Below are 24292 nucleotides of genomic sequence, written 5' to 3'. Positions count from 1 at the left end.
TAGTATGTACAATGTACTATCACTATGGCCCCTAGTGAATCTTTTTGATAAGCACATTGGAAATGAATACCATGCATTTCACAGAGATCACAATAGAATTAAGCTTCTATGGTTCTCCCTATATTTTTAAGTGGGGAACCAAAATAGTATGTTGTAAGACTTGAGCGACCACAAGCCATTATGCTACCTCATAGGAAGAGCCAATCTAGAAAGAAAGCCCACAGAAGGGAACACATCAGGGATGAACCAAGACTACTCAGCTGATGTGACTAGTTGAATGGCTCAATTGAGATTTTCACTAGATTTTTCAGTTAAAGGAACCAATATATCAGGTCTCATCTTCTTTCAAGCATCCATCTGTTGCAATTCAACAAGTTCTATCTGAAACAAACTGAACTCAAGTATTCAAGAAGCTCTATTAAGTACTTTTCTGAAAACACAAATATCTGTTTTCCATCAAGGATTTAGTTAAGAAATCAAGAAGCAGAAGCAGAATCAAATCTTAACAGACTCCTTCGTTCCAGCAGAATTGGACCTGGAACTAGTCACTTTATAAATGCTTGAAGCTGCAGCCTATACATAGTCTACCCTTTTTTATATAGAGATCATAAATTCCACAAACACTGTTTTCATGAACAAGATCCTTTCATTCAAAACCCAATTGCCACCAGAGTTGCCATGAAAAAAATTATTTTCTTTTTCTTTTTTCTAGTTTTGGGGTCATACCCATCAAAGCTCAGGGGTTACTCCTGACTCTACTCAGAAATTACTCCTGGTGGCACTCAGGGAACCATATGGGATGCCCACGAATTGAAATCAAGTCAGCCATGCAAGGCATGCATTATACTATAATTCCAGGCCCCAAGATTTATTTTCTTTAAAATTATATGGTAGCATTGAGAATACATGTGCTTACAAGTATACAGTTTTAGGACTTCTAATTAATTTTCTAGCTCTGATAAACTGAATAACAAGAATAACTGAATAACAAGAGAAGTAGATGAGAGAAGAGCACTGAATCCAATTCAGGGAACTTGCCCTATGGCAACAGTGATATGAAGGAAATCGAAATTGTGCTTGTTTTTAAAATTTTCTTCCCCTCCCCTGAGAAAGGTCACCATCAAATATTACTTCAAATATAATGTTTCCAAGCCAGGGAAGTCTGCTTCCATCGTAGAAGACAGACACCCTCTTTGGCAATGGTACCACAAGAGTTTTCAAAGCTTAGAACAGTTTTTAACTTTGGAGATTAATGGTACGAGCACACAGGTTTACCAGATGACCCTCTTCCCACCACCACCAAAAAGGAGCAAGGATAGATTCTGACCCAGAACAGTATATAAACAGGCTTCACTCCTTTTTTATCTTTTAAATAAGCATGCAGTCAACAAACTCTCCCTCTAGACCTCACTCAGGTTTGGAATCACCGAGGCCCATCCATTTGGGTTTTGAATGCAACCTAGATTACCTGATGAATTCCACAAGATAGTACTGGATAGAGGCATTTTCTTTCTTCTCTCCAGGTTTCCAAGCTAGAGCCACTTCAGAATCTGAGACCACCATGATTTGTGGCTTTTGGGGTGCTTCCGGAGTCATGCATGAATCTAGATAGAACAGTAAACACAACTACAGTTGACTTATGGCTTTTGATGCTGTTTAAGATAAAACAAAAGAAAAAAATGGAACAAGTGCGTTTTCTTCAGTCTAAATAGCACTGCTAAGGACAGTCTTAGAATCCAAATTACACACACATAAATTATAAAAATATATTAACCTCATGAAAGGTTATTTTATATATATAGTTAATAATATTTTATTTAAACACCTTGGTTCCAAACATGATTGTGGTTGGGTTTCAGTCATATAAGAGGACACCCTCCATCACCAGTGCAACATTATATTTAACCTTCCACAGTTAGTATGTGGAAGGTTAAATATTTTAACTATCTCCCAGTTGTCTTTTTTTTTTTTTTTTTGGTTTTTCGGGCCACATCCATTAGATGCTCAGGGGTTACTCCTGGCTACGCACTCAGAAATTGCCCCTGGCTTGGGGGGACCATATGGGACACCGGGGGATCAAACCGTGGTCCTTTCCTTGGCTAGCGCTTGTAAGGCAGACACCTTACCTCTAGCGCCACCTCGCCGGCCCCCCCCCAATTGTCTTATATCAAGGTTTGTATGCCATAAATATTATTTATCTAAGAAAATAAATTTTTTTATTTTATTTTTTAATTAAATTTTTTTTAAGAAAATAAATCTTTAGCATTAGTTCACTTGGTTTTCTTATGATGTGTCTTCTCCCATGGTCAGTATACTTAACCAATGTACTTATGTGAAAGATGCAGATGTTACTTCCCCAAGGCAATTGCTATTTTCAAAATTCAGGCCAAATATGATTCCTCCTAAGCTCTGGGGTGGGGGAAGTGTTCCCTCCTGAGTGCTACAGAGACATCAGGTGGTGCAGACCTCACAAAAGGGAGGTCGTTGCTTAAAAATTCCTTTTGTGGGGTTGCAGTGATAGTTCAGTAGGCAAGGCTCTTGCTTTGCACATGAGCAACCTGGGTTTTATCTCCAGCATCCCATATAGTCCCAAGTACCACCAGAAGTGATCCCTCAATGCAGATCGAGGAGTAATTCCTGAGCACTGCCTGGTGTGACCAAAAAAAAAAAAAAAAAAGCAAAAGCAACAAAATCAAAAACACACAAAAACAAAGACAAAAAACCATTTGTGGGTCTCTCTCATGCATTTCTAGGAGTGATCCATGTACTCAAAGTAGAAGTAAATCCTAAATTATGCCAAATGTGGCACAAAACCTCTCCTAAAAAATACCATTTGTGGGTCAAAAGAGTTAGTACGGGGGTTGGACGCAAGTCTTGCATGTGCCCAACCTGAATTAGATTCCTGGATGACACCACATCCTCCTCCAACCCCATCATTGCTATCTGTAGTGCTGGTGGCCCTGGGCAGAGCTGCATCTCTGAGCATGGAACCATCTGACCCAATGGACAAAGCATCATAGGCAATGGCACTGGGGTACCCTTGGCACTACTTGATACCCCCTCTAAAAAGTAAAATAAAAGTTTTTTATTACACTTTGTTCTCCCTCCACAGTGAGTTCCCGAGAGCAATGATAGATATACTTGGTTCGAAGTGTCTGGCATGAAGCCACTTTAAGAGCAAGATTCCCTTTGCTTAGACATTATTTTTCCACTCCCCTTCCTCACTATTCTGTTTCCAATGGGGCATCAGAACTTCATGTATCTGTCCTTTTCTCAGAAAAGTCTAATCTTACCCTATATCTGGTCATCCTCTCTACATTCTTCCAACACTACAGGCAGAAATTTGCACGTTTTCTTTCTTTTGCAGAGCTGGGGATCGAATGAAACTCTACCACTGAGCTGCATCCCTTTGACTATCGTTATCATTTGCATGATCACCTTTGACGAAATGTGACTTAGATGATGCCCTGACTTTCCTCACTAATTCTGAGAGGACAAGAACATTTCATGCCTTTTCTCTCCTCTGAATTCCAGGAGTGCACAGTGCCTGGCACATAATATGTACTCACTGATAAAGTCTGAATTAAAGAAGGAATAACATTATTCAGTTATTAGTGAATCAAACCCATTTACCTTGTAGCAAAGTGACAACAGATTGAGGAGTACTCTGCGGCCCTGATCCCAACAGGCTTTCGGCTGCTACGGTCACTAAATATTTTGAGCCTGGGATCAAATCACCAACCACTTCCTCCTGTCAATAATCAAACAGGAAATCATCAATAAACAGAATTTCTTTGGGGAAAAATAATTTTTTTCTTTCACGTGAGAAGGGCACACTCTACAGTATTCTAGGGTTATTTCTGATCTGTACTCAAGAAAGAACTTTGACAGAGCTCAGAAGATGGTATGTGGTGCCAGGTACTGAACCTGGGTCAGTTGCTTCCACCCTGTGCAATGCAACTGCCTTATTTCCTCTATTTTTCAGGTCCCAAACCAGAGATTTTCTATGAGGATTGGACATATAAATAAAGCTCTTCATGACCTGTTTTTACTAGGACTAGAAATATTTGACAATTTGCAAAGTAGAAGAACATTGTAACATGTTTTCTGAGATGAAAGAATTCTCCTTACTGATGTCTTGGACAAGAGTTATTCACCCTATCAAATGGTGCTCCTCATAGCTGAGCTGAGTTTTCTGAACAGAACACAAGACTGCCAAAATGCAAATAACATTTTTTTCTAGGGCTGGACTAGTCCAGTGCTTTCTTTCCATCACAGAAGTTAATTATAGATGCTCAGGGACTTGCTTCAACAGCAAACTGAGGTCTTGCTTTGTACCCATAAAGGAGAAATTCAAATATTGCTTCTCACATTTTAGACTTTTTTTTTACAGTGCTGAAGATAGAGAACCCAGACATCACAAATGCAAAACCTGAGCTTTGCTGCTAAGCTATATTCACAGTCAAGGTTCTTATATTTTTAAATAAAATCGGAGTCAGAATCACTTAGAAAGCCTTCCAAAACCAACTCTTGGGGATGCTAGGAAAGAATCCATAACTTAATATGCTTACTTGGCAAGTGAAAGGTCTTAAGTTCAAATCTAGGGCTACTCAGTCAGAGGGGAAAAGCTGCTGTGTCTGGTCCCCAAGGTTTCTGATTTTATAAATCTGAAAAGGTGTTTGAAAATTTGAGTTTTTAGCATGTTTCCAAGTGATGCTATTGTCATTTTAAGAGTTTCAACTGAGAATCGGCAGGAATGCACTTGGTGTGTGTATGTGTGAGTCCAGAAAGCTCCAGAATATTCACACTACCTTAGATTTGAGCAAAAGTGGCATGCTCCCGAAGTTTCAGGGCTTACCAGTGTATTGAGAGCTAGGTCACCTGGATGAAAAGCCACAGCACATTACAGAAGGAAGGACATAGCTTGGAGTCAACTATTTTAACCATCAATCTACTAGTTGTGGCCTTGATATCAATATCCATTTCTTCCTATATAAAGTGTGCATGCTATGTATTGTATGATCACAATAGTTATAATAATGTGTGCCACATATCTGGTGCAAATGATTACTCCAGAAATCAATTGTGATGATTACTATCTAAGATGTGTGAGACTCTGTCTTCTCTGATTACCTAGATACTACTATTTTTCTGAGACTCAAAATCATCTCTTATGCCTTCCCTCATCACTTAGACCAGCAATTGTGCTACAAATTTAACACATTATATATATGTATATATATATATAACTTAGTGTATATATGTTCATATGTTTATTACAAAGTATGTTAGCATTTCTCCTATGTCACTTGACACCAGGAATCCTGTCTTTTGTTTTTTGGGGGGACCATACCTGGCAGGGCTCAGTGGTAACTTCTAGCTCTGCACTGAGGAACTAATCTGTTACTCAGGGAACCCCCAAAAATGGCAAAAATTGAACCTACCTTGACAGCATGCAAGACAAACACCCTACCCACTACACTATTTCACCATCCCCAGGAATACTATTATAGTCCTTAACAGCTTCCTCTAACATTAATTAGATTTTAACTGTTGCTAAGAAGAATTAATCAAATGATCATTGAATTTGCTTTAGTCCATAAATATTAGGAATTTAATCCTGAAATACATTAGAGCCACCTAAAAATTAGCTTTGTGTATGTGTGGGGTGGAGTGTGTGTGTGTGTGTGTGTGTGTGTGTGTGTGTGTGTGTGTGTGTGTGTGTACAGAATTTGAATGAATGTCAGTTTGTTAAAAACTTTCCAGGTATGGGACCGGAGCTGTGGTGCAAGCGATAAGGTGTCTACCTTGTATGTGCTAGCCTAGGAAGGACTGCGGTTTCATCCCCTGGCATCCCATATGGTCCCCCAAGCTAGGAGCAATTTCTGAGTGCATAGCCAGGAGCAACCCCTGAGCATCACCAGTTGTGGCCGAAACCCCCCTCCCCAAAAAAACCTTTCCAGGTAATGCTATGTTTATGGTTTAGAGTTTGACACACCTCCTTGCTTTGAATTCCATCTGTGGCCTTCTCCTATCTTTCTTCTATGTCTCCAACATCTTCTTCTCCACCTGATCTATCAGCATGTGCTTCCTGTGATCAAATCTCCCCTGTTTTAGAAGCAAACAATTCCTCCACCACATATGTACCCTACTTCCTCCTCATAGAGACAAATTTCTTTTTTTTTTTTTTTTTTTTTTTTTGGTTTTTGGGCCACACCCGGTAACGCTCAGGGGTTACTCCTGGCTATGTGCTCAGAAGTTGCTCCTGGCTTGGGGGACCATATGGGACACCGGGGGATCGAACCTCGGTCCTTCCAAGGCTAGCGCAGGCAAGGCAGGCACCTTACCTTCAGCGCCACCGCCCGGCCCCGAGACAAATTTCTTAAGAAAATTATCTCTATTCCTTTTCTCCTATTCATTGCTCAATTTATTCTAATATTTATTTGAGAACGTAAACTCAGTGAGATGTCTTATTATTCACCTGATATTTTTCATTTTGGTCCTCCCACACATTTATATCTGAAATACCTTAATTCCTTTGAAACCATGACTATTCCTCCTTGGTCTCCTTGCACCTTACCTCTCTGGATGTTTCTTCTCAATATCTTATGCCCATTCCCAATTCTCTGCTAACGACCTTTTAGGTGATGGTATTTCCCTGGAGCCCCATCTCTCACCAACTTCCCTCACTCTGTGTAACCTTACTTGGATAAATCCATCTATAGTGCTGAGGTTTCAAGTAAAACCCTATGCAATACCACCCCACCCACAAAGCTGCATTTCTGCTTCTGACCCCCTCTTGATGTCCAGCCATGAGTATATGATTGATTGCCTCATGAACATCTCTCCTCAACAACTACAAAGTTCAGTATAACTAATGCCCAACTCATCATTCTTTTTAATATTAACAAACACAGAAAAAATGTTTCAGTTCTTGAATTCTGTTTCTCATCAAGACAGAAATTCTTTTTTGTTTGTTTGTTTGTTTGTTTGTTTGGAGCCACATCTGGCAGCGCACAGGGGTTACTCCTGGCTCTGTGCTCAGTAATTGCTCCTGGCAGGCTCGGAGGACCATTCAAAATGCCGGGGATCAAACCTGGATCTGTCTAGGGTTGGACGCATGCAAAACAAATGTCCTATCACTGCACTATCTCTCCGACCCCAAGACAGAAATTCTTTACATAGTATTCTGTGTCCATCCGTCCTTCCTAAACAGCATTCAGTCATTTACCAATACTCATGTAACTTTAATTTGTTCATGTCATTTCATTTCTTCCTCATAATTAAAATTAAGTCTAAGTTCTGATAATTATGGCAATAGATCAATTCTCTCTTCCACTAACATGACCTAGATCTCCACTCTCAACTCCGTATGACTAGAGTTCTCTAAGCTCTAAATCACATTTGTTACCTGTGTAAAAGTCCCCTTTCAATAGTCTATTTGTTTCCCTGTGTTTGGCTTGGCAGCATCATTTTATACCATGTCCCCTACTTAGATTCCACTCATACTTAAGAACTTGGCAGGGCTCAAATTTATGCCATTCAATTCCTTACCTCTGGGCCTTTGAACCTACTGTTCCTTCTACATGAAATGCCCTTCTCCCCACTCTTGCCTGGCTCACCCCTGTATCCTTCATGACTCAGTTCAGCTGAGACATTACCTCATTTCCCTGACCCCCAGCCTCCACTCTGGTTAGGCACCCCTCCTCTACACTTCCCTGATATCCTTGCTATACCTCAATCTTAGCATTGCTCACCATATACTGTAATTGCCTATTTATTTCTCCTTACCCATGGGGGCAGAAAGCAAGTTTTATTCCTCTGGCATCTCAAAACTTAGCATAGCATTAGGAAACTCATAGCAAAGACTCAAGCAATGTTTTTTTGATGAATGACTAGACAGCTAGTGAATGGACAGAAGAAGGAAATCAAGCCAAGATGTATAATATAAACAGATGACCTCATCTCAAAGCTGCTCCTACCACATAGTCCTCCAAGTTGATTAACAATGGGAGCAAGTCTGCCCTAGACCCTATGTTATAAAAGAACTACGAAAGCATGCCTGATTGCCTTTACTTCCCTTCAACCCCCTTCACAAGCCTTTCAGACCTGTTTTCTTCTTCCATATTCTCTGACTCCCTATCCGGAACATGTCTACAGCCTCTAGATAGATATGTATGTCTCAAACACCCTTCCCCCTTTTAATCCTATAAGCACTGTAGAAGACGGCTTTGCTGAACATGAAGATCTCTTTTCATGGCCCCCTTCTTTTTTTTTTTTTTTTTTTTTTTTTTTTGGTGTTGGGGACACATCCAGAGGCTCTCTGTGGTTACTCCTGGCTCTACACTCAGAAATCAGTCGTAGCAGGCTCAGGGGAACATATGAAATGCCAGGAATCAAACCCAGGTGGACCAAGAAGGCAAGCACTCTTCCAGCTGTGCTATCACTCCGGCTTCCAGCCCCCTCTTTCTAATTGCCTGTTCTGTGCTTTCTGGTTTCATCATGTGCCCCTGGTTTCTTGTCATGTGGGTATGTAAGAAAATGGAGTTAGGGGGCTGGAGTGGTGGCACAAGCAGTAGGGCATCTGTCTTGCATGCGCTAGCCTAGGATGGACTGCAGTTCGACCCCCCAGCGTCCCATATGGTCCCCCAAGCCATGAATGATTTCTGAGCACATAGCGAGGAATAATCCATGATTGTCATCAGGTGTGGCCCAAAAACAAAAAAAGAAAATGGAATTAGCAGGAAGATGTGGACTCAGGTTCTCACTTTGGTGGTCACTCTCAGGCTCCTCACAAGAAAACAAATACACAGTTATGCCAGCTTCACACTCTGACGGCTTCTCTGCTTTAGGCTTTCCCTCTGGGAAGTCATTATGTTGTATGGCGTATGGAAACAATGATAAGGTTTCATTGATCATTGCAGATATCAGCTGTGAGCTAATCCTTAATATAGCTGCCACAAGTATCTATGTTGTATGGGCTTTTCGTTTCAGAAGCAAGGAGTGTTCATACACATCTTGATTGAATTCATCCTCCAGTCTTAAAATGTAGGTGTCTGATTATTTTTCAGAAGGGAAAGCTAAACCCTGAAAAATTAATGACTTGCTTGAAGTGAAATATTAAGTGACAAAGAGCCCTTCTTTGTTTTAAGTTCAAAACACAAATTCTACTGAATAATATAAATATAAAAACATTAAATAATATTAAATTTGAAGGCCAGTCTATTTCATCTACAAACATAAAATTTTGCATATCAGAAATGTAAAATTTAATAGGAAGACCAGTCCTTAGTAGAAAGCTTGCCTCAATGGAAGGAGGGCAGTTAGATCAGAGAGGGGATCACTATGATAATGATAGTGGGAAGTGATCCCTCTGTATAAGAACTGGATACTGAAAGGAAGTAAAGTGATATGCAAGATACTCTTTCAGTAATGGTATTGCAAGCCACTGTGCCCCCCTCCCACCAAAATAAATAAGTGGGCCAGAGTAATAGTACAGAGGTTAAGGTGCTTTCTTGCATGCAGCTGACCCAGGTTCCCTCAAGAACCCATATGTTCCCATATGTTCCCTCAAGACCATCAGGAGTGAATCCTCAGTGCAGAACCAGGAGTAACCCCTGGGCACCTTGGATGTGGCCCCACCCCAAAGAGAAAAGTCTGTATTGAGACAGGCTGGGGGCCAGGAGAAAAATGAGACATTGGTGAAGAGAATACAGGTGAAGGGACAGTGGTCAAACATTGTACAACTGAAAATCATGAACAACTTTAGCTCTGTGTAAAAAATATAATGTGGGGGTCAGAGAGATAGCATGGAGGCAAGGCGTTTGCCTTGCATGCAGAAGGATGGTGGTTTGAATCCCGGCATCCCCTATGGTCCCCCAAGCCTGCCAGGAGCGATTTCTGAGCTTAGAGCCAAGAGTGGCCCCTGAGTGCTTCCGGGTGTGACCTCAAAACTAAAATAAATAAATAAATAAATAAATAAATAAATAAATAAAAGTAATGTAAATTTATTCCTGAAAACCATGAGAAATTATTCTTGTAGAAGTTTCTTATATAGTTTGGAACCAATTCTTTTTTTTTTTTTCTTTATTTGGTTTTTGGGTCACATCCAGCAGCCCTCGGGCTCCTCCTGGCTCTACACTCAGAAATCACTCCTGGCAGGCTCGGGGGACCATATGGGATGCCGGCATTCGAACCACCAACCTTCTGCATGCAAGACAATGCTTTACCTCCATGCTATCTCTCCAGCCCAGAAACCAATTCTTTTTTAACCATAGAAGATGAATGCTAACTTTAGCACAAGTATGTTGAAAGACAGGGAACCTCCCAGAAGCCAGATGCTTCCAATCTTTCTTTGAGTCTTTCCCTTGTTGACATGCTGAGATGTTGGTGAAAGGGAGTGAAAGTCAAGGGGACAGAGTTGTTAGGAGTATGAAAAGGGGGGCTGTATTTAATGATTTAGCCATTCTCCTCTGTTATCACAACTATAAAATGAATCTCATCGTGTTGAATTTAGCAAAATACCACACAATTCCACAAATCTTGATAGTTCTATCTTTAAATATTTTATATGACTACTTCAGTTTCTAAAATTAGAAAAGATGCTAAATATATTCATTTCAAAATAGAAAAACAAAGAATTTTGCTTAATTTTGTTGCCTGTGGACATTTTAAAATAATTCAAAATATTTCAGTTTCTTGAATTAAATTAATTTTGTTTTGTTTTGGTTTTGGTTTTTGGGCCACACCTGCTGGTGCTCAGGGGTTACACATGGCTCTGCACTCAAAAGTTACTCCTGGCAGACTCAGGGAACCATATGAGATGCCAGGGATTGATCCTAGATCGGTTGTATGCATGGCAAATGTCCTACTCACTGAATTTAGCCCCTGAATTTACAATGTGTTGAGGAACTTAGGTTAACTACTCTGGGTCATAAGTTTGACAACAAAATTCTTTGATTCTTCTAGGGTAACTTTCACTAGTAGTTGGCAGACTTATTTTTAATTTCACAATTTAATCTACTGATCAACCTTGGGTCTCCCTTTACTTTGTAAAAGTTGGGAATTTCTAGCATTGGATGGAAGATCCAGAGAAATAAAGTTGTTTTATTCTAAACATTCTTCTAGTAGACACAAAGAATTCAGACCAGAGTGGAGGGAGAATTTAGAGAAAAATCCCATTCTTGAGTGGTCATTAAAAATTAAGAAATTACCTTTCAGAGTTTTGCAGGAGAAGTAGAATTGTTTTGGAAAAAAACTTTCTTGAACTAATCTGTCAGTGTCACAAACTTCCACACATATTTCCATATCCCTCATAAGTAACAAAAGGACCCTCAGATAAGTTCCACTACTCATTACCTTCAACATCATAGGGTTAAAGAGATTCAGAAAAATATATAGAACTTGCTCTAAGGTTACTCTTGCCCTGGATTCAAAACTGAACTAGATGCAAATCTAATGGTTGCTGTTTTGGTTTCCTCTGAACTTGAATCACATCAGTATATGGGTTGAAGCAGACCAGTAAATTCTAAGACAAGAGAATAGTGTAGTCCCCTGAATTAAAAGAATGACCAATTCAGTCACTGGCAGAAAAAATAAGAACTCTCTCTCTCTCTCTCTCTCTCTCTCTCTATATATATATATATATATATATATATATATATTATCACTGGGACTTTTAATGTACATAATAGTAGAACAGCTCAATGTATATGAATATACAGATATTGGGCGAGGTTCAAATAGATTTCATCTAATGGTATGCATGGCCCAAAAATCTGTAGACCATCACCGCCAACATTGATGTGTAACTTCAAAAATTTACTTCACTAATTTTCCTAGGATAAACCCTGCAGGTGTTTATCTGAGGGAAAAAACTCTGAGTGTTAGATGCTAAGGAAATTGAAAGCCTCTAGACATATCCACATTATCAGTCAGATTGGTTTGTTCACTCCATCAGTAATGTCAGCCTAACCATATTGTGTTAACTCTATCCTCTTTCTGGAATTTGATGTTAGAGTCAATCAACCAGACCTCAGGATAGCTTAGCTGTGCAAATTTCTGTGTTCAGTCCCTGATAGGCCCCACAGTGATCCTGCGAGACCATTTGTGATCACCAGTGCCACAGTCCAATGTGTAGACATGGCAAGCGCTGTCACCAATTATGTGAAGAGTGAACCCACATGTCTAGGTGAATGAGCCACAGCCATCACAAAACCACCCAGGGAAGGAAAGGGTGCTAGAAAGAAAAGCAGCCAACCAGTGTTAATGGTTCCAAGCCTGACTTGCTGTGTCAGGCTGGGGAGGTTAGAGAAGTAAGAAGGAAAGAAGAAAAAAGGGGTGAGGCAAGGGGCAAAAACTGTTCCCACAATGGTGCTCACTAATTTAAATATATTCATTCCTTTTCTATCTTTTTCACCTTCTACCTAGATTTGGAGCAGAACTTAAATTACTTCAACCTTTAAAAATGTTCTTTTTAACCTGACTTTTTCCTGTGACATGAAGCAGCACTTGAAAATCTACAAGCAGCTTCTTGCTAAATGAGGAAAATTTCACCTGAGCGATTCTGATGGTGGAACAAAGCACTCCGTGGACCTTCAATATTGAGGGAGGAATTGGGGGGGGGGGAATCAACATTTTGATGCATAGAAACTCTTTGTGTCCTGGTTGGAGCAAGAGTTTAACTTTTCTAAACCATACTTACCCAACTGTTTAACTTTTCTCAGAAATGGAGAAAAAAAATAAAACATCACAGAAAAAGAAAAATTTGCAGGATCCAATATGACTCTCCAAATGATTCTTCCAGCACAAGGGCAAATTCCACACACAATGTTCTCACCCTACCAGAGGGAACACCAAGGGCACATTGAGTACCCATGGAAGACCATAGGATGGACAGAACACAGAAATTTCCAAATTCTCTGTTTACGGTAGCCTTAAGTTCTTGGTAATTTTTTTTTTGTTTTTGTTTTTGGGCCGCACCCAGTGACACTTGAGTTACTCCTGGCTCTGAGCTCAGAAATTGCTCCTGGTAGGCTCAGGGGACCATATGGTATGCAGGGGATTGAACCCGGTTTGTCCTGGGTTGTCTATGTGCAAGGCAAATGCCCTACCTCTGTGCTATCACTCTGGCCCTAGGTCTCAGTAATTTTTTTTTTTTATTTTTGGGTCACACCCAGCAGTGCTCAGGGGTTACTTCTGACTCTGCTCAAAAAATTGCCCTTGGCAGGCTCGGGGGACCATATGGGATTCTGGTATTTGAACCACCATCCATCTGCATGCAAGGCAAATGCCCAACCACTGTGCTATCTGGCCCCTCGGTAATTCTTATTGCACTTTTAAACCCCCCAAAATGCTTAAAGTTCCATTTTTTTAAGTAAGCACACCCAAACAATCAGAAAGTCATGAGATTAAATAGCAAAACAAATGACAGGAAACGTATCTGACAATAACAGAGGTTTGAAAAGTGATAGTTACATATTAGAGCTGATGAATAGGCTTCAATGTATGCTCCATGCCTAGAAAGTACTTCTTAAATAAACAGGTGTTATAAATTTTAGCCACCACCATTATAACAGGATGCCAGGCAACATAGCTAACTTCTTACAGAAAAATTCACTAAGTTCTAGCCTATAGTCTAATTGTCATAGAAGGAAGAAGGAGGAGCACAGTGAAAGAAATGAAAACAGAACATGCCTAAGGCTGAAATTTTCACCCAGAGATGCCTTGACAGTAAACAGAAAAGAAGGTGAAGGAGAGCCAGCAATTGGTTAGTGGAAGGACAGGGTGCCTGACTGAGCATCTGGGACATGTTTGAATATACATTTCAAATGGCATCATTTTCTTCTCTGATGGATCTTCAGGTCATTGGAAAGATCCAAGTGTCACTGAGAAAGATTCATTAGGTTTTCAAAAACAAATCAAAAATGACCTTATCGGGAAAAGAAACTGCAAGGTGTCCTCCTGTTCTGAATGGGGTGGGTGGGTTCAGAGAAAATATTTGTGCCAGAAGGACATGCTTCCTCCTGGTGATATGGAGGCCTGTGATGAGCTAATGTATGCGAGAGACCTTCACACCCGCAAAAGAACTAGACACACTCTATTATTGTTGTTGTTGTTGTTGTTGTTGTTACACAGACAGCACACACACAAGCCAAGTCTGGGGGGGATTTTTGAGGGGGTGACTTACCATGATCATTGTCTGTTCAGTGACTGGTACATGAAGAAACTTCTCCAGGAAGGGTCTCTTCGGGTGACCAGTGAGCTCAAAGTAAAATACCTGAAAAAAGATGCAGACTCCAATGGTGACAAGGGAGCCTACACTCTTCTATAGGTTAAGAACCCTTGATTTGTATTTCACTTGCCAACTCAGAGGATGCTTGAGTGTTCACCCTCTCTCTACATACACATTTCTTTCTTTTGCAACAATCTCAGCCTGATCCAGCCAGGATTGCAAATTTCTAATTTTACAGAGTCCAGGAGGAAAATACACAGAAGTGAAGGGGGTTGCAGTACTGTACTCAGATCTAAACCCTGACTCCTCAGCTAATCTTTGTGTCCCACATTTTGTTTGTTTGTTTGTTTGTTTGTTTGGGCCACACCCAGTGGCACTCAGGAGTTACTCTTACTCTGAGTTTACAGATTAGTCCTGGCAGGCTTGGGGGGATTACATGGATGCTGGCATTGAACCCATAAAAGGCAAACATCATACCCTGTGTGCTCTGATTGCCCTCTGGTTCGATTGTCCCACTTTTTTCTTTTTTGCTTTGTTTTATTTTGTTTTGGGTTACACCTGGCCATACTCTGGGTTACTCCTGCCTCTGCTCTCTGAAATTACTCCTGGCAAGCTAGGAGACCATTTCAGATGCAGGGGATCAAATCCAGGTCCACCAGGTGCAAGGCAAACATCCTACCCACTCTTCTATCGCTCTGACCCCAGATTGTCCAACTTTTGAACACAACCACATTTGTTTTCGCTCAGAAGACAGAAAGACAGCTAGAAGGGGTGAGTGCAGGATATTTTGATGTCCAGTTGAAAGTGGGAAGCTCTGCTCCAGGAGGCTTGAAGTTCCCTCAGAAATGTGTGCCCAGGATAGCTCTCTGAATCCATGATTCCAAAATTCTGGAACTTTCTCTTAAATCTCCTGACTTCAAACAATTGTTTTATTTTGAAAAATCATTGTTCAAAATCTGCACAAAAACCATTCTAATTTGTGATCTCTAAGAGGTAGGAATGCATTTTCTGTGGCCTTCCCTACTCTGCCTGACCACACCTTTCCTTTCACTCAGATTTTACATTATTTGACTTGTTAACAACATTTCCACAGTGACTCCAGGCAATTGGGTGTTGTGTTTTCTACTTGATTTCCATTCCTGAATAAAAAAAAATGAAAGAAATAAATCCTGAAAGACTTTGGGGCACTCAGAAATACCTTGAAAAAGGTATTATGCTCTCTTTTCTCTACAAAAGGAGAATGAGGCCATTATTAAGGGTAGGGAAGTTGATAAAAAGGAGGCATTATTAGGAAGATCCAGGACTGGTCATGTATACAATTACCCAGAACATACATCACAGAGACCACTAGAAATCACTATGTCATGGGGTTGGAGAGACAGCACAGTGGTAGGGCCTTTGTCTTGCATTCGGCCGACCCAGGAGGAATCCGGTTCGACTCCCAGCATCCCATATGGTTCCACAGCCTGCCAAAGGCGATTTCTGAGTGCAGAGTCAGAAGTAACCTCTGAGCACTGCTGGGTGTGGCCCAAGAACCAATCAATCAATTAATTGATCAATAGTTTTTTAAAAAAAGAAAGAAAAAGTAAAGAAATCCCTGTGTTGGACACTTACCTTGAATGCTTTAATGAAGTACTTGGGATGCTTAGGCACTTTCCACTGGACTCTGATTGCTGTGCAGTTCACTGCCTCCACACTGATATTGGGTGGAGGATCCAGATCTGGGAGCTGGATGTATTCTGTTAAATAAGAAACAGTGTTAGAGGTTTTGTGGGCCCAGAGAGAGCACCCCTAATGAGGGCTTGCAGCCCACCCCTTCTGCTGACTTCTCAGATCTGCTCTCCCTTCCCACCCTTGCCACCATCAGATCAACCTCACTACTGCCCTTACTCCTTTCTGCAACTTCCTTGTACCCCAGGGACCAGCAAAGAAAGACCGAGGGGTATACAGACCCAAGCACTTCTGGCCAGATTCTGAGCTTGAAATGCATTAAAGCAAGATGATGACTTTTGTTTTTGATTCTATAGCATAGATATCGATGGGGTTTTTGTTTTTGGAGGATGAGGGTGGTCCCAATGCTGCTCAGATGATTTACCAGTGATTCTAGGCTAACTGGGATTGTCCTCAGGGCTGCATCCCACAATGATCAAGAGACCATGTAGTGCCAGCAATTGCATGTGTTGTATAGAAAATCCTTTTTATAGAGTATTTCATGTAAAGTGGGTTTAAGAAATTTCAAACATTTTACTGTATAAACTACTTTAAAGAAAATTTTGGTTGCAAATTAGCATATTGCCAGAATTGATAAACTGCCAAAAATTTCACCATTCAAAATCAGTCATGTCAAGCTTAAGTGGTCCTTTTTTGTCACTAAAAAAAAAGATCCCTTTTTACTGCTGACAAATATATGCATATATTTTTATATATATCTTTACTTTACATTCATTTTGTGTAACATGTCATTTTACTTTTAGAGTGAATTATATTTATGTGTAGGTATGGCATATGTCTATCAAAACCATTGTTAATTATTGCTAACTCTTTCACATGCTGCATTTGAATAATTTATAGTGTTTCTTCTTTCACCATTGCAACACATGATTTTCAATATTTAGGTATTTTATATAATGTTGACTAAAAGAAGAAGCTAAGTACTCATGTTCCATGGACATTCCTAAAGTAAATGTCTAGTCTGCAATCTGATTTCCCCTTACAAGCAGACCTGATGATCTTTCTTTGTAACAACCGATATAATTCACCAGCATACAGAGACCTATAATGTCGACTTACAAGACTGATGTTGGATTCTCCCTCCATTGCTTTTAACAACAGACCTCAGGCCTTTCTGGTGAGCCAAGTAATAAAGGTGCAGTGCCATTATTTTTGATGTGAGCCATCCTCACTGGTGTAAGGTGGTATCTCATTGTTGTCTTGATTTGGATCTCCCTGATGATGAGTGAAGGTGAGCATGTTTTCATGTGTTTGTTGGCCATCCTTCTGTCTTCCTCAGAGAAGTGTCTATTCATTTCATCTCCCCATTTTTTTATGGCTTTATTTGGTTTTGGGGGGCTCAGCTTTCTGAGTGCTTTGTATGTTCTAGATATCAGCCCTTTATCTGATATGTCGAGTGAAAAGATTTTTTCCCATTCTGTTAACTGTCTTCTTGCATTAAGTAGGGTTTGAAACAACCTTTGTTGGCGGGGATGCGGTATGAAAGGAACTCTCATCCACTGCTGGTGGGAATGCCCCCTAGTCCAACACCTATGGAGGAAAGTCTGGAGAGTGCTCAAAGAACTCAGAATTGAGCTGCCATTTGACCCAGCAATTGCTCTCCTAGGCATATATCCACAAGATGGAAGGACATTCATTCCAAAATACGTATGCACCCCACTATTTATTGCAGCACTCAGTATAATAGCCAAATCTTGGAACCAACCTAGATGTCCAACAACGGATGAATGGATCATTAAGATGTGGTACATATACACAATGGAATATTACATGGCAGTTAGAAATGATACAATCACAGACTTTGCAGCAACATGGATGGACCTAGATCATGTTATGTTAAACGAAGTAAGTCAGAAGACAAAAGAAAAACACAGAATGGTAGCACTATTCTGAAACACCTAGAACATATATTTTACACACAACTAATATCTAACAATCATACAACAGGGTTTAACAGGGTAGAAACTCTGAACACTGTAATAGTCAACATATACGTGGGAGCAGTGTCCAAAATACATGAAAAAGGAACAACGCAAACTCTTGACGGCTCATTATACCACAAAGAAAACAGCAACAACAGAAACAGCAACATAGAGTGAACAGGTACGTAATCAGACCCCCACAACAAAAGCTCACAATAATCCCTTAGAGATCGTAAACAGGAACACAAGTATAGAACACCACAGGAAATCACGGACTGCAATGGCAATATACCATAACACTACGTTTTAATTCCTTTACCTTGCTACATTTTAAATAACCTCTCAGCTTTTCTGTCCACAGGCACCCTTAGATACAAAGGGCGGACAAACTAAGATGGCAACTCGGGATACCACACGAGATACCATACCTTGTTTGCAAGACGAGATGGCCACGAGAAAACTCTTTAACATAGACTTTATTTCTAGGTTAAACCTTCTTTTAAGAATTGAAGCACGGGACCAGTCAGACCACCAAAGCAGTACGTGTGACGACGTACAGACCTAAACTACAGGCTCTAGTCATCGAACACATTCAACCAAACCAGCATTCCCTTGCTACTCTCTCCTTTCTTCTCGCTACTTTTTTCTTTTTTTTCTTTTTTTTCTCTTCTATTCTTCTCTTTACTTTTTCCCCTTTCTCTTCTCCCTTTCTACGGTATTTTCTCTTTTCTCTTCCTTCATACCCCTCCCTTATACCTTCCCCTTCCCCCCCCCCCGGAAATCCAACTATCCCATCACCCCTCAATCCCATCCAGATCTCCCACCATATTAAAACTCTCCACCCTCAGTCCCTAATCTCTTAGGCATCAAGATCGACCTCCTACCCAACGAACCAGTACCCAGCAACCAGGCGAGGGGACACCCAGCCAATCCCACACCTCATCTCCTGCAAGAAAAGACAGCCAACTTCCCTGAAGACTCATGCTACGAGGCCCTCCCTACCATCTCCCCCTAACGTGGACTGTTTCCTGAAACCGGACTTAGGTCCAATAGTATCCCCAATGCAAGAACTCTTCCAAGAATTCCCTGCCGCAAATTTTTACCAATATGAAGAAGGTCAGAGGGAGTGATTGGAAGATGCCTGGGAACCCACACACCACAAGAAAAATCCAAAAGACAACGGGAAAAACTGTACTTTCAACATAGGCATAAGACCTGTAATACACCACCTCTTTACATGTTCTCCTCCAAATGTAAAGTAGTCTCTTGCACCACTTTGGTCCTTTAAAAATTTCGCTAACTCATTTTATCTCTCTCTTTTTTTTTTTTTTTTAAATGTTTGCCCTACATATATATTTGTGGGCACATACACTTTTATTTCTTTTTTTTTTTTTTTTAAATCGTTTTTGCGTATGCGACCTATTTTTGTTACCCACTCTGTCCAATCCAAATACACCGACAGTATAATGGAGCACCACTTCCCTCTGCAAAGGCACACTAAATAAAGGGGAAATCTTACATATAAAAAAAAAAAGAGAGCTTATCTACTAAAGATAGGAACTCATAGTTGTTTACAATACAGGGTTATCTCCTACCTTGAAAATATGTCATGTGGAATCAACTTAGACCTCAGGTGATTAGACACCACTCAACCAACCTTGAACCCTGGATCCCAGACATAGAAACGGCACAGCTCTTCACAACAGCTGCAAGAAACAAACTCCATCTGGGACAGCATTAGTACTGCAGGGTCAACAACAAGGGCCAGCCTAAACACGATATCCCGACAATGAGGAAAATGTGAACAACTTGACCTCAGAGCAGTTTAGCCTACCTCACCAGCCAACGACAAGACAAAACCAGAAGACGTGGCACCCTTTGGTAGGTCCAAAAGCCAAGATTGTGTTTTACAGATGACTGGATACGAGAACCACGACCAGACTGTATACATCTTGGGACCAATAAAAAAGCCCTAGTCTAGGGTTTGAACTATAATATAACTATATATTGAACTGCACAATAAGCATGATCCTCAGTCCCAAAGGTCCGACAGAGACAATTGTAACGGAAAGGGGCTTCTGGAAGCACAAAGAAAGACGCTATCCTAGATGCCATCCTAGGTTCAGGGCAAAGACTAAGATCACCAACCACAGAAGACGGATTAAAATGGCACTGAGGTAACAGAACCTCTAGATTCACAAAGACTGACTTCACCATAAGTCCCATCTCAGGATCTGTACGGATACTGAGACCTCTAAACACAGAGCTCTGATTGCATCACCCTGGACAGAGCAGAAGTCTTCCACACACCAAAAAAAAAAAAAATAAAAATAAATAAATAAAAAAACCCACCACCGGGAGAGTAATGATCCTGAGCAAAGACTAGAGTTGATCCCATGACAGTATACTCCAAGGACGGAGAAACCCCATATCGCATAGGGCAAGTGAATTCCTTTTCGAATAACCCCAATATTTACTGTGCCAGGGCAGAAGGGAAAAAAAAAAAGAAAAAAACACAAAACCTTGGACATTTATATATATATGTATATGTATATGTATATATATTACCTTCATTTATTATTGTTATTATTATTTTTATTTACCTAGCTATTTTGGTCGATTTCTCTGTTTGGATGTGATTATTGAAATCGTTGTCCCCAGATATCCTTATTTATTTATTTATTTACTTTTCTTCTTTTCTCTCTTCCTTTTCTTTCGAGAGGGGCTACGCCAGGTTTCTTATTTCAAGACCACGGCGTGTTTTTTTTTTTGTTTGTTTGTTTTTTGTTGTTTTTGGTTTTTGTTTGTTTTGTTTTATTTTGTTTATCTGTCTTTAGTGGTGCTTATCGATATAGCTGGAGTCCTCACTGGATATTTGACACTTTTTTTGGTACTGGTGGAGTGTTTCACATTCTTTCTCTCACTCATTTCCCAAATCGATGATGAGAACCTCTAGAAGGATTCTGCCCATCTTCGGGGTATTAGACTTTTACCCCCAGTTTATATATTTTCACCTTTTCAGGCAAAACCACGCAACTTGAACTAGCTAGCCCTGCCCCCACTTAGAGGGGGAAATCAGGGAGACATCAAGACCAAACTGATGCAAGACTACTAAGTAGTAGGTTAGATACAGAGGGGACCACATATTCTAGACGCCCTGGGGGAGAGGGAAGAGGAAAAGGGAGGTAGGACAAAAACGGAGGTGTAGGGAGGACAATTTAGGGATGGGAATCCCCCGGATTTTATGTAAATATATACCTAAAATATTATTGTCAACAATATGTAAGCCACTATGATCAAAATAAAAATTACATTAAAAAAAAAAAAAAATAAAGGTGCAGTGCTCGGACTGTGGGAACTGTGAGGCCAGAAAGCAGTTGCCACTGCCCTGCTCACATCTACCACTGCCACTGCTTGGGAATGTGGTCCCAGCTATTCTTTCACTCTACCATGATTCAAGATTTTAAGATTTTAAGTTCCATCCGAAGTGATAGTACAGTGGTTAGGTCATTTGCCTTGCACACAGCCAACTCAGGTTCCATCCCTGGCAACTCATATAGTCCCCTGAGCCTGCCAGGAGTGAGTTCTGAACACAGATCCAGGAGTAATGCCTGAGTGAGGCTGGGTGTGGGCCCCCCCCCCCAAAAAAAAAAACAAAACAAAAATATTTTAAGTTCCACTGACAGACTAAAACTTTTATTCTCTCTCAATCAGGAGTAGAAAAAGAAAGATCAATTTTTCTTTCTTGTTTTGAACTGTAAATTGATAGGTGAAGGCAATACTGGGTTATTTGTTCTTTTCTAAATCTATCCACAGAAAAGAAACTGCCCTAGAAGGACAGGTTTATAGGAAAAGAGCATCAGAAGGTCAGATATTCAAATACTTTATTACAAGGAGTTTGCACATCCTTTCATTATTATTACTCAAAAAAACCTCACCATTAAAAGTCATGATGAGACCAACATTCATCTATGTACCTTTTTTTTCTATAGATGTGCGAATAATTCTAGGCTATATTGTGATTTTAATTATAGGCTTTTTCACTTTAATAGCTACTCATTGACTTATTGCTCTCCAAAAGCAAAAAAGAAACTTTGAGTATTTAAGCAGTTCAATGATTTCATTTGGATAAATTCTTGAAGTATAATTTCTGCATTTAACACAGTTTCTCTCATCCTCCACACTAAAACATTTAGGTGTGTGGGAGCCAGGGCTCTCCAAAATATTGGAAAATGTTGGGCAATATCTCTTCCCATCAGATGCCAGTAACACCCAAGTAGTAAAACCAGTAGTATGTTCTGTTATTATTACAATATCTCCCTGGGGAACAAAACCAACTATTGACATATAAAATGAGTATTTTAAGAATTCTTTACAAATACAACCAAACCTAGTAGTAAAACCAGTAATATGTTCTGTCATTGTCACAATATCCCCGTGGGAACAAAAACAACTATTGGCAAAGCAAATGAGAATTTTAAGAATTCTTTACAAACATAACCAAACCTACATGCAGGAAATAATGGAGATATTTGAAAATATCCAATAGAAGTAACATCTTCACTACATCTGAGTACTACTACTTAAAATTTTTTTGCTAGCTTGATATAGAAAATATTGAATATTTAATATCATTTGGACTATTTTCTCTATCCTTATTCATTTAACTTTCACATGCTTAGTTGTTATTTTTTCCTCACTGATTAAAAAACCTCTTTATATATTAAAGTGTTATATCAACTAGCCATTTATTTTCTGTATTTTCTGTGATCGGATCCTAATGTATAACTACCCAGAATTGGACAGTTTACTATTGAATTAAGAGGTCATCTTATTACTACTATCCCAGATACCTTCAGCATCCACAAAAGTAGAAATAAACTTTAGAATGAGGAATCTTCATGGCTTGGCATTGGCAGAAAGTGGCTTTCCTACCTTCTTTATTTCCCAAGAGTGTATCTAATTTATTTCCAAAAACTGGAAGCTAGGCAATCTAGAAAATATAATTTTAATTTTCCAACCTTTGTGTGACAGCAATGGTTCCTAGAAGGAGGGTAAAATCAATATTAAACAAGTCAGTATTCATGACATAATGGTATAATATAAAGTATGCATTCCAATATGCTATACCTTTTATTTTTCTATTTCTTAGATAACTTTTCTTATTAAGTTCTCCTGAAAAACAAGGATGACTTCTATTTTATGTGTATTTATTCATTTATTCCATTTTCATACACTTAATACTCAACAAATATGGGTGAGTTCCTAGATATATTGGCACATATCTATCTGATAAAGAGAAACTGGAGCCACAAGCAAATAAGCTGAACATTGTGGTTAGGTATTAGGAGTATATAAAAAATGTATCAGGCACTTGGTGATATATACCAATGACAGTATGCTTGCCTTCACAAAGGTTGTTAAGAATGAGTCAAAAAATGTGAGTGTTGGGGGGAGTATATCTGGGAGCAAGGAGTGTCTCAAGCTGAGTGAGGGACTATCCCACAATGTGGAAGCAGTATATATTCTTTTTTCCAAAGACTCGGGATATCAAACATATAGAACTTCTATAGGGTGCTCTTCAAGTTTTGGTCCAATAGGTGCTGGCCCATAGTTATAAAAAGGTTGGAAACCACTAGTCATCTGCAGAGTTAAATCTTTGTCTGTGGGTGGTAGGCAGCCAGGTATTGATCTGTTGTAGAGCACTGTGATGGTTGAGTGGATATAGTTGGGTGGTAAAAGAGAGGGAAAATTCTGGATAATTCTGAGGAAGTGTGTGTCAAACACCATCTGGAACATAAATACATTGCTTACTGCTCCTGAGAGAGAAGCACAATGCTCTGTTCACAGTTCTGCTGACCTTTGAGCTCAGCATCAAACATATTCAAGATAAAGCCAATAGTAAAAGACTGGAAATCAGGTTATATTTGATAGAAAAGAACTGAAATTTAGTATCAGAGGGCTGGAGACATACTACAGTAAATAAAGTACTTACTTTGAATGAAGCTGACCCAAATTCAATCCCTCAAATTCCATATGATTCCCTGAGCCTGCCAGGAGTGACCCTTGACCACAATTGGTCATAGCCAAAACAGAATAAATAAAATAAAATAAAATTTGTTTTTAAAAAAGTAAAAATTTTCTAAGCTTAATGGCTTATTCAGATTGCTCATCGAAATGATTCAAAAGAACATAATGGATGCTACATCATATATTTTCATTATGCTCTTCAAAACTAATATAAGAAACATCAAAACAACATAGTGATAAATAATTGCTGCAAAGTGATATCCCGGTGATACTTTTATTATAAATCTCATAGATATTGATAAAAAAAATCCAAGCCTTATTAAAACACAGAGGCAATACCCCAAACAGAAAGTATAGGCAGACATACATGATACAT

General features: G+C 39.7%; 1 protein-coding gene across 1 annotated transcript in view; it reads right to left on the bottom strand.

Moving 5' to 3' along the window:
* LOC126001826 (pikachurin-like) overlaps nt 1-24292 on the bottom strand; it is a 178624-nt gene that overhangs the window by 87438 nt on the left and 66894 nt on the right. Inside the window, exons 2-5 of the mRNA XM_049769046.1 lie at nt 15848-15972; nt 14189-14278; nt 3634-3751; nt 1469-1604 (exon numbers count right to left, since the gene is read on the bottom strand). Coding sequence (XP_049625003.1) covers nt 1469-1604; nt 3634-3751; nt 14189-14278; nt 15848-15972 — 469 coding nt within the window. The remainder of the gene's footprint in view (nt 1-1468; nt 1605-3633; nt 3752-14188; nt 14279-15847; nt 15973-24292) is intronic.

Source organism: Suncus etruscus, chromosome 2, assembly GCF_024139225.1.
Source record: "Suncus etruscus isolate mSunEtr1 chromosome 2, mSunEtr1.pri.cur, whole genome shotgun sequence".
In the NCBI taxonomy this organism is placed as follows: domain Eukaryota; kingdom Metazoa; phylum Chordata; class Mammalia; order Eulipotyphla; family Soricidae; genus Suncus; species Suncus etruscus.
Note: the sequence above shows the minus strand (reverse complement) of the source record. Positions and strands in the feature narration are given on the sequence as shown.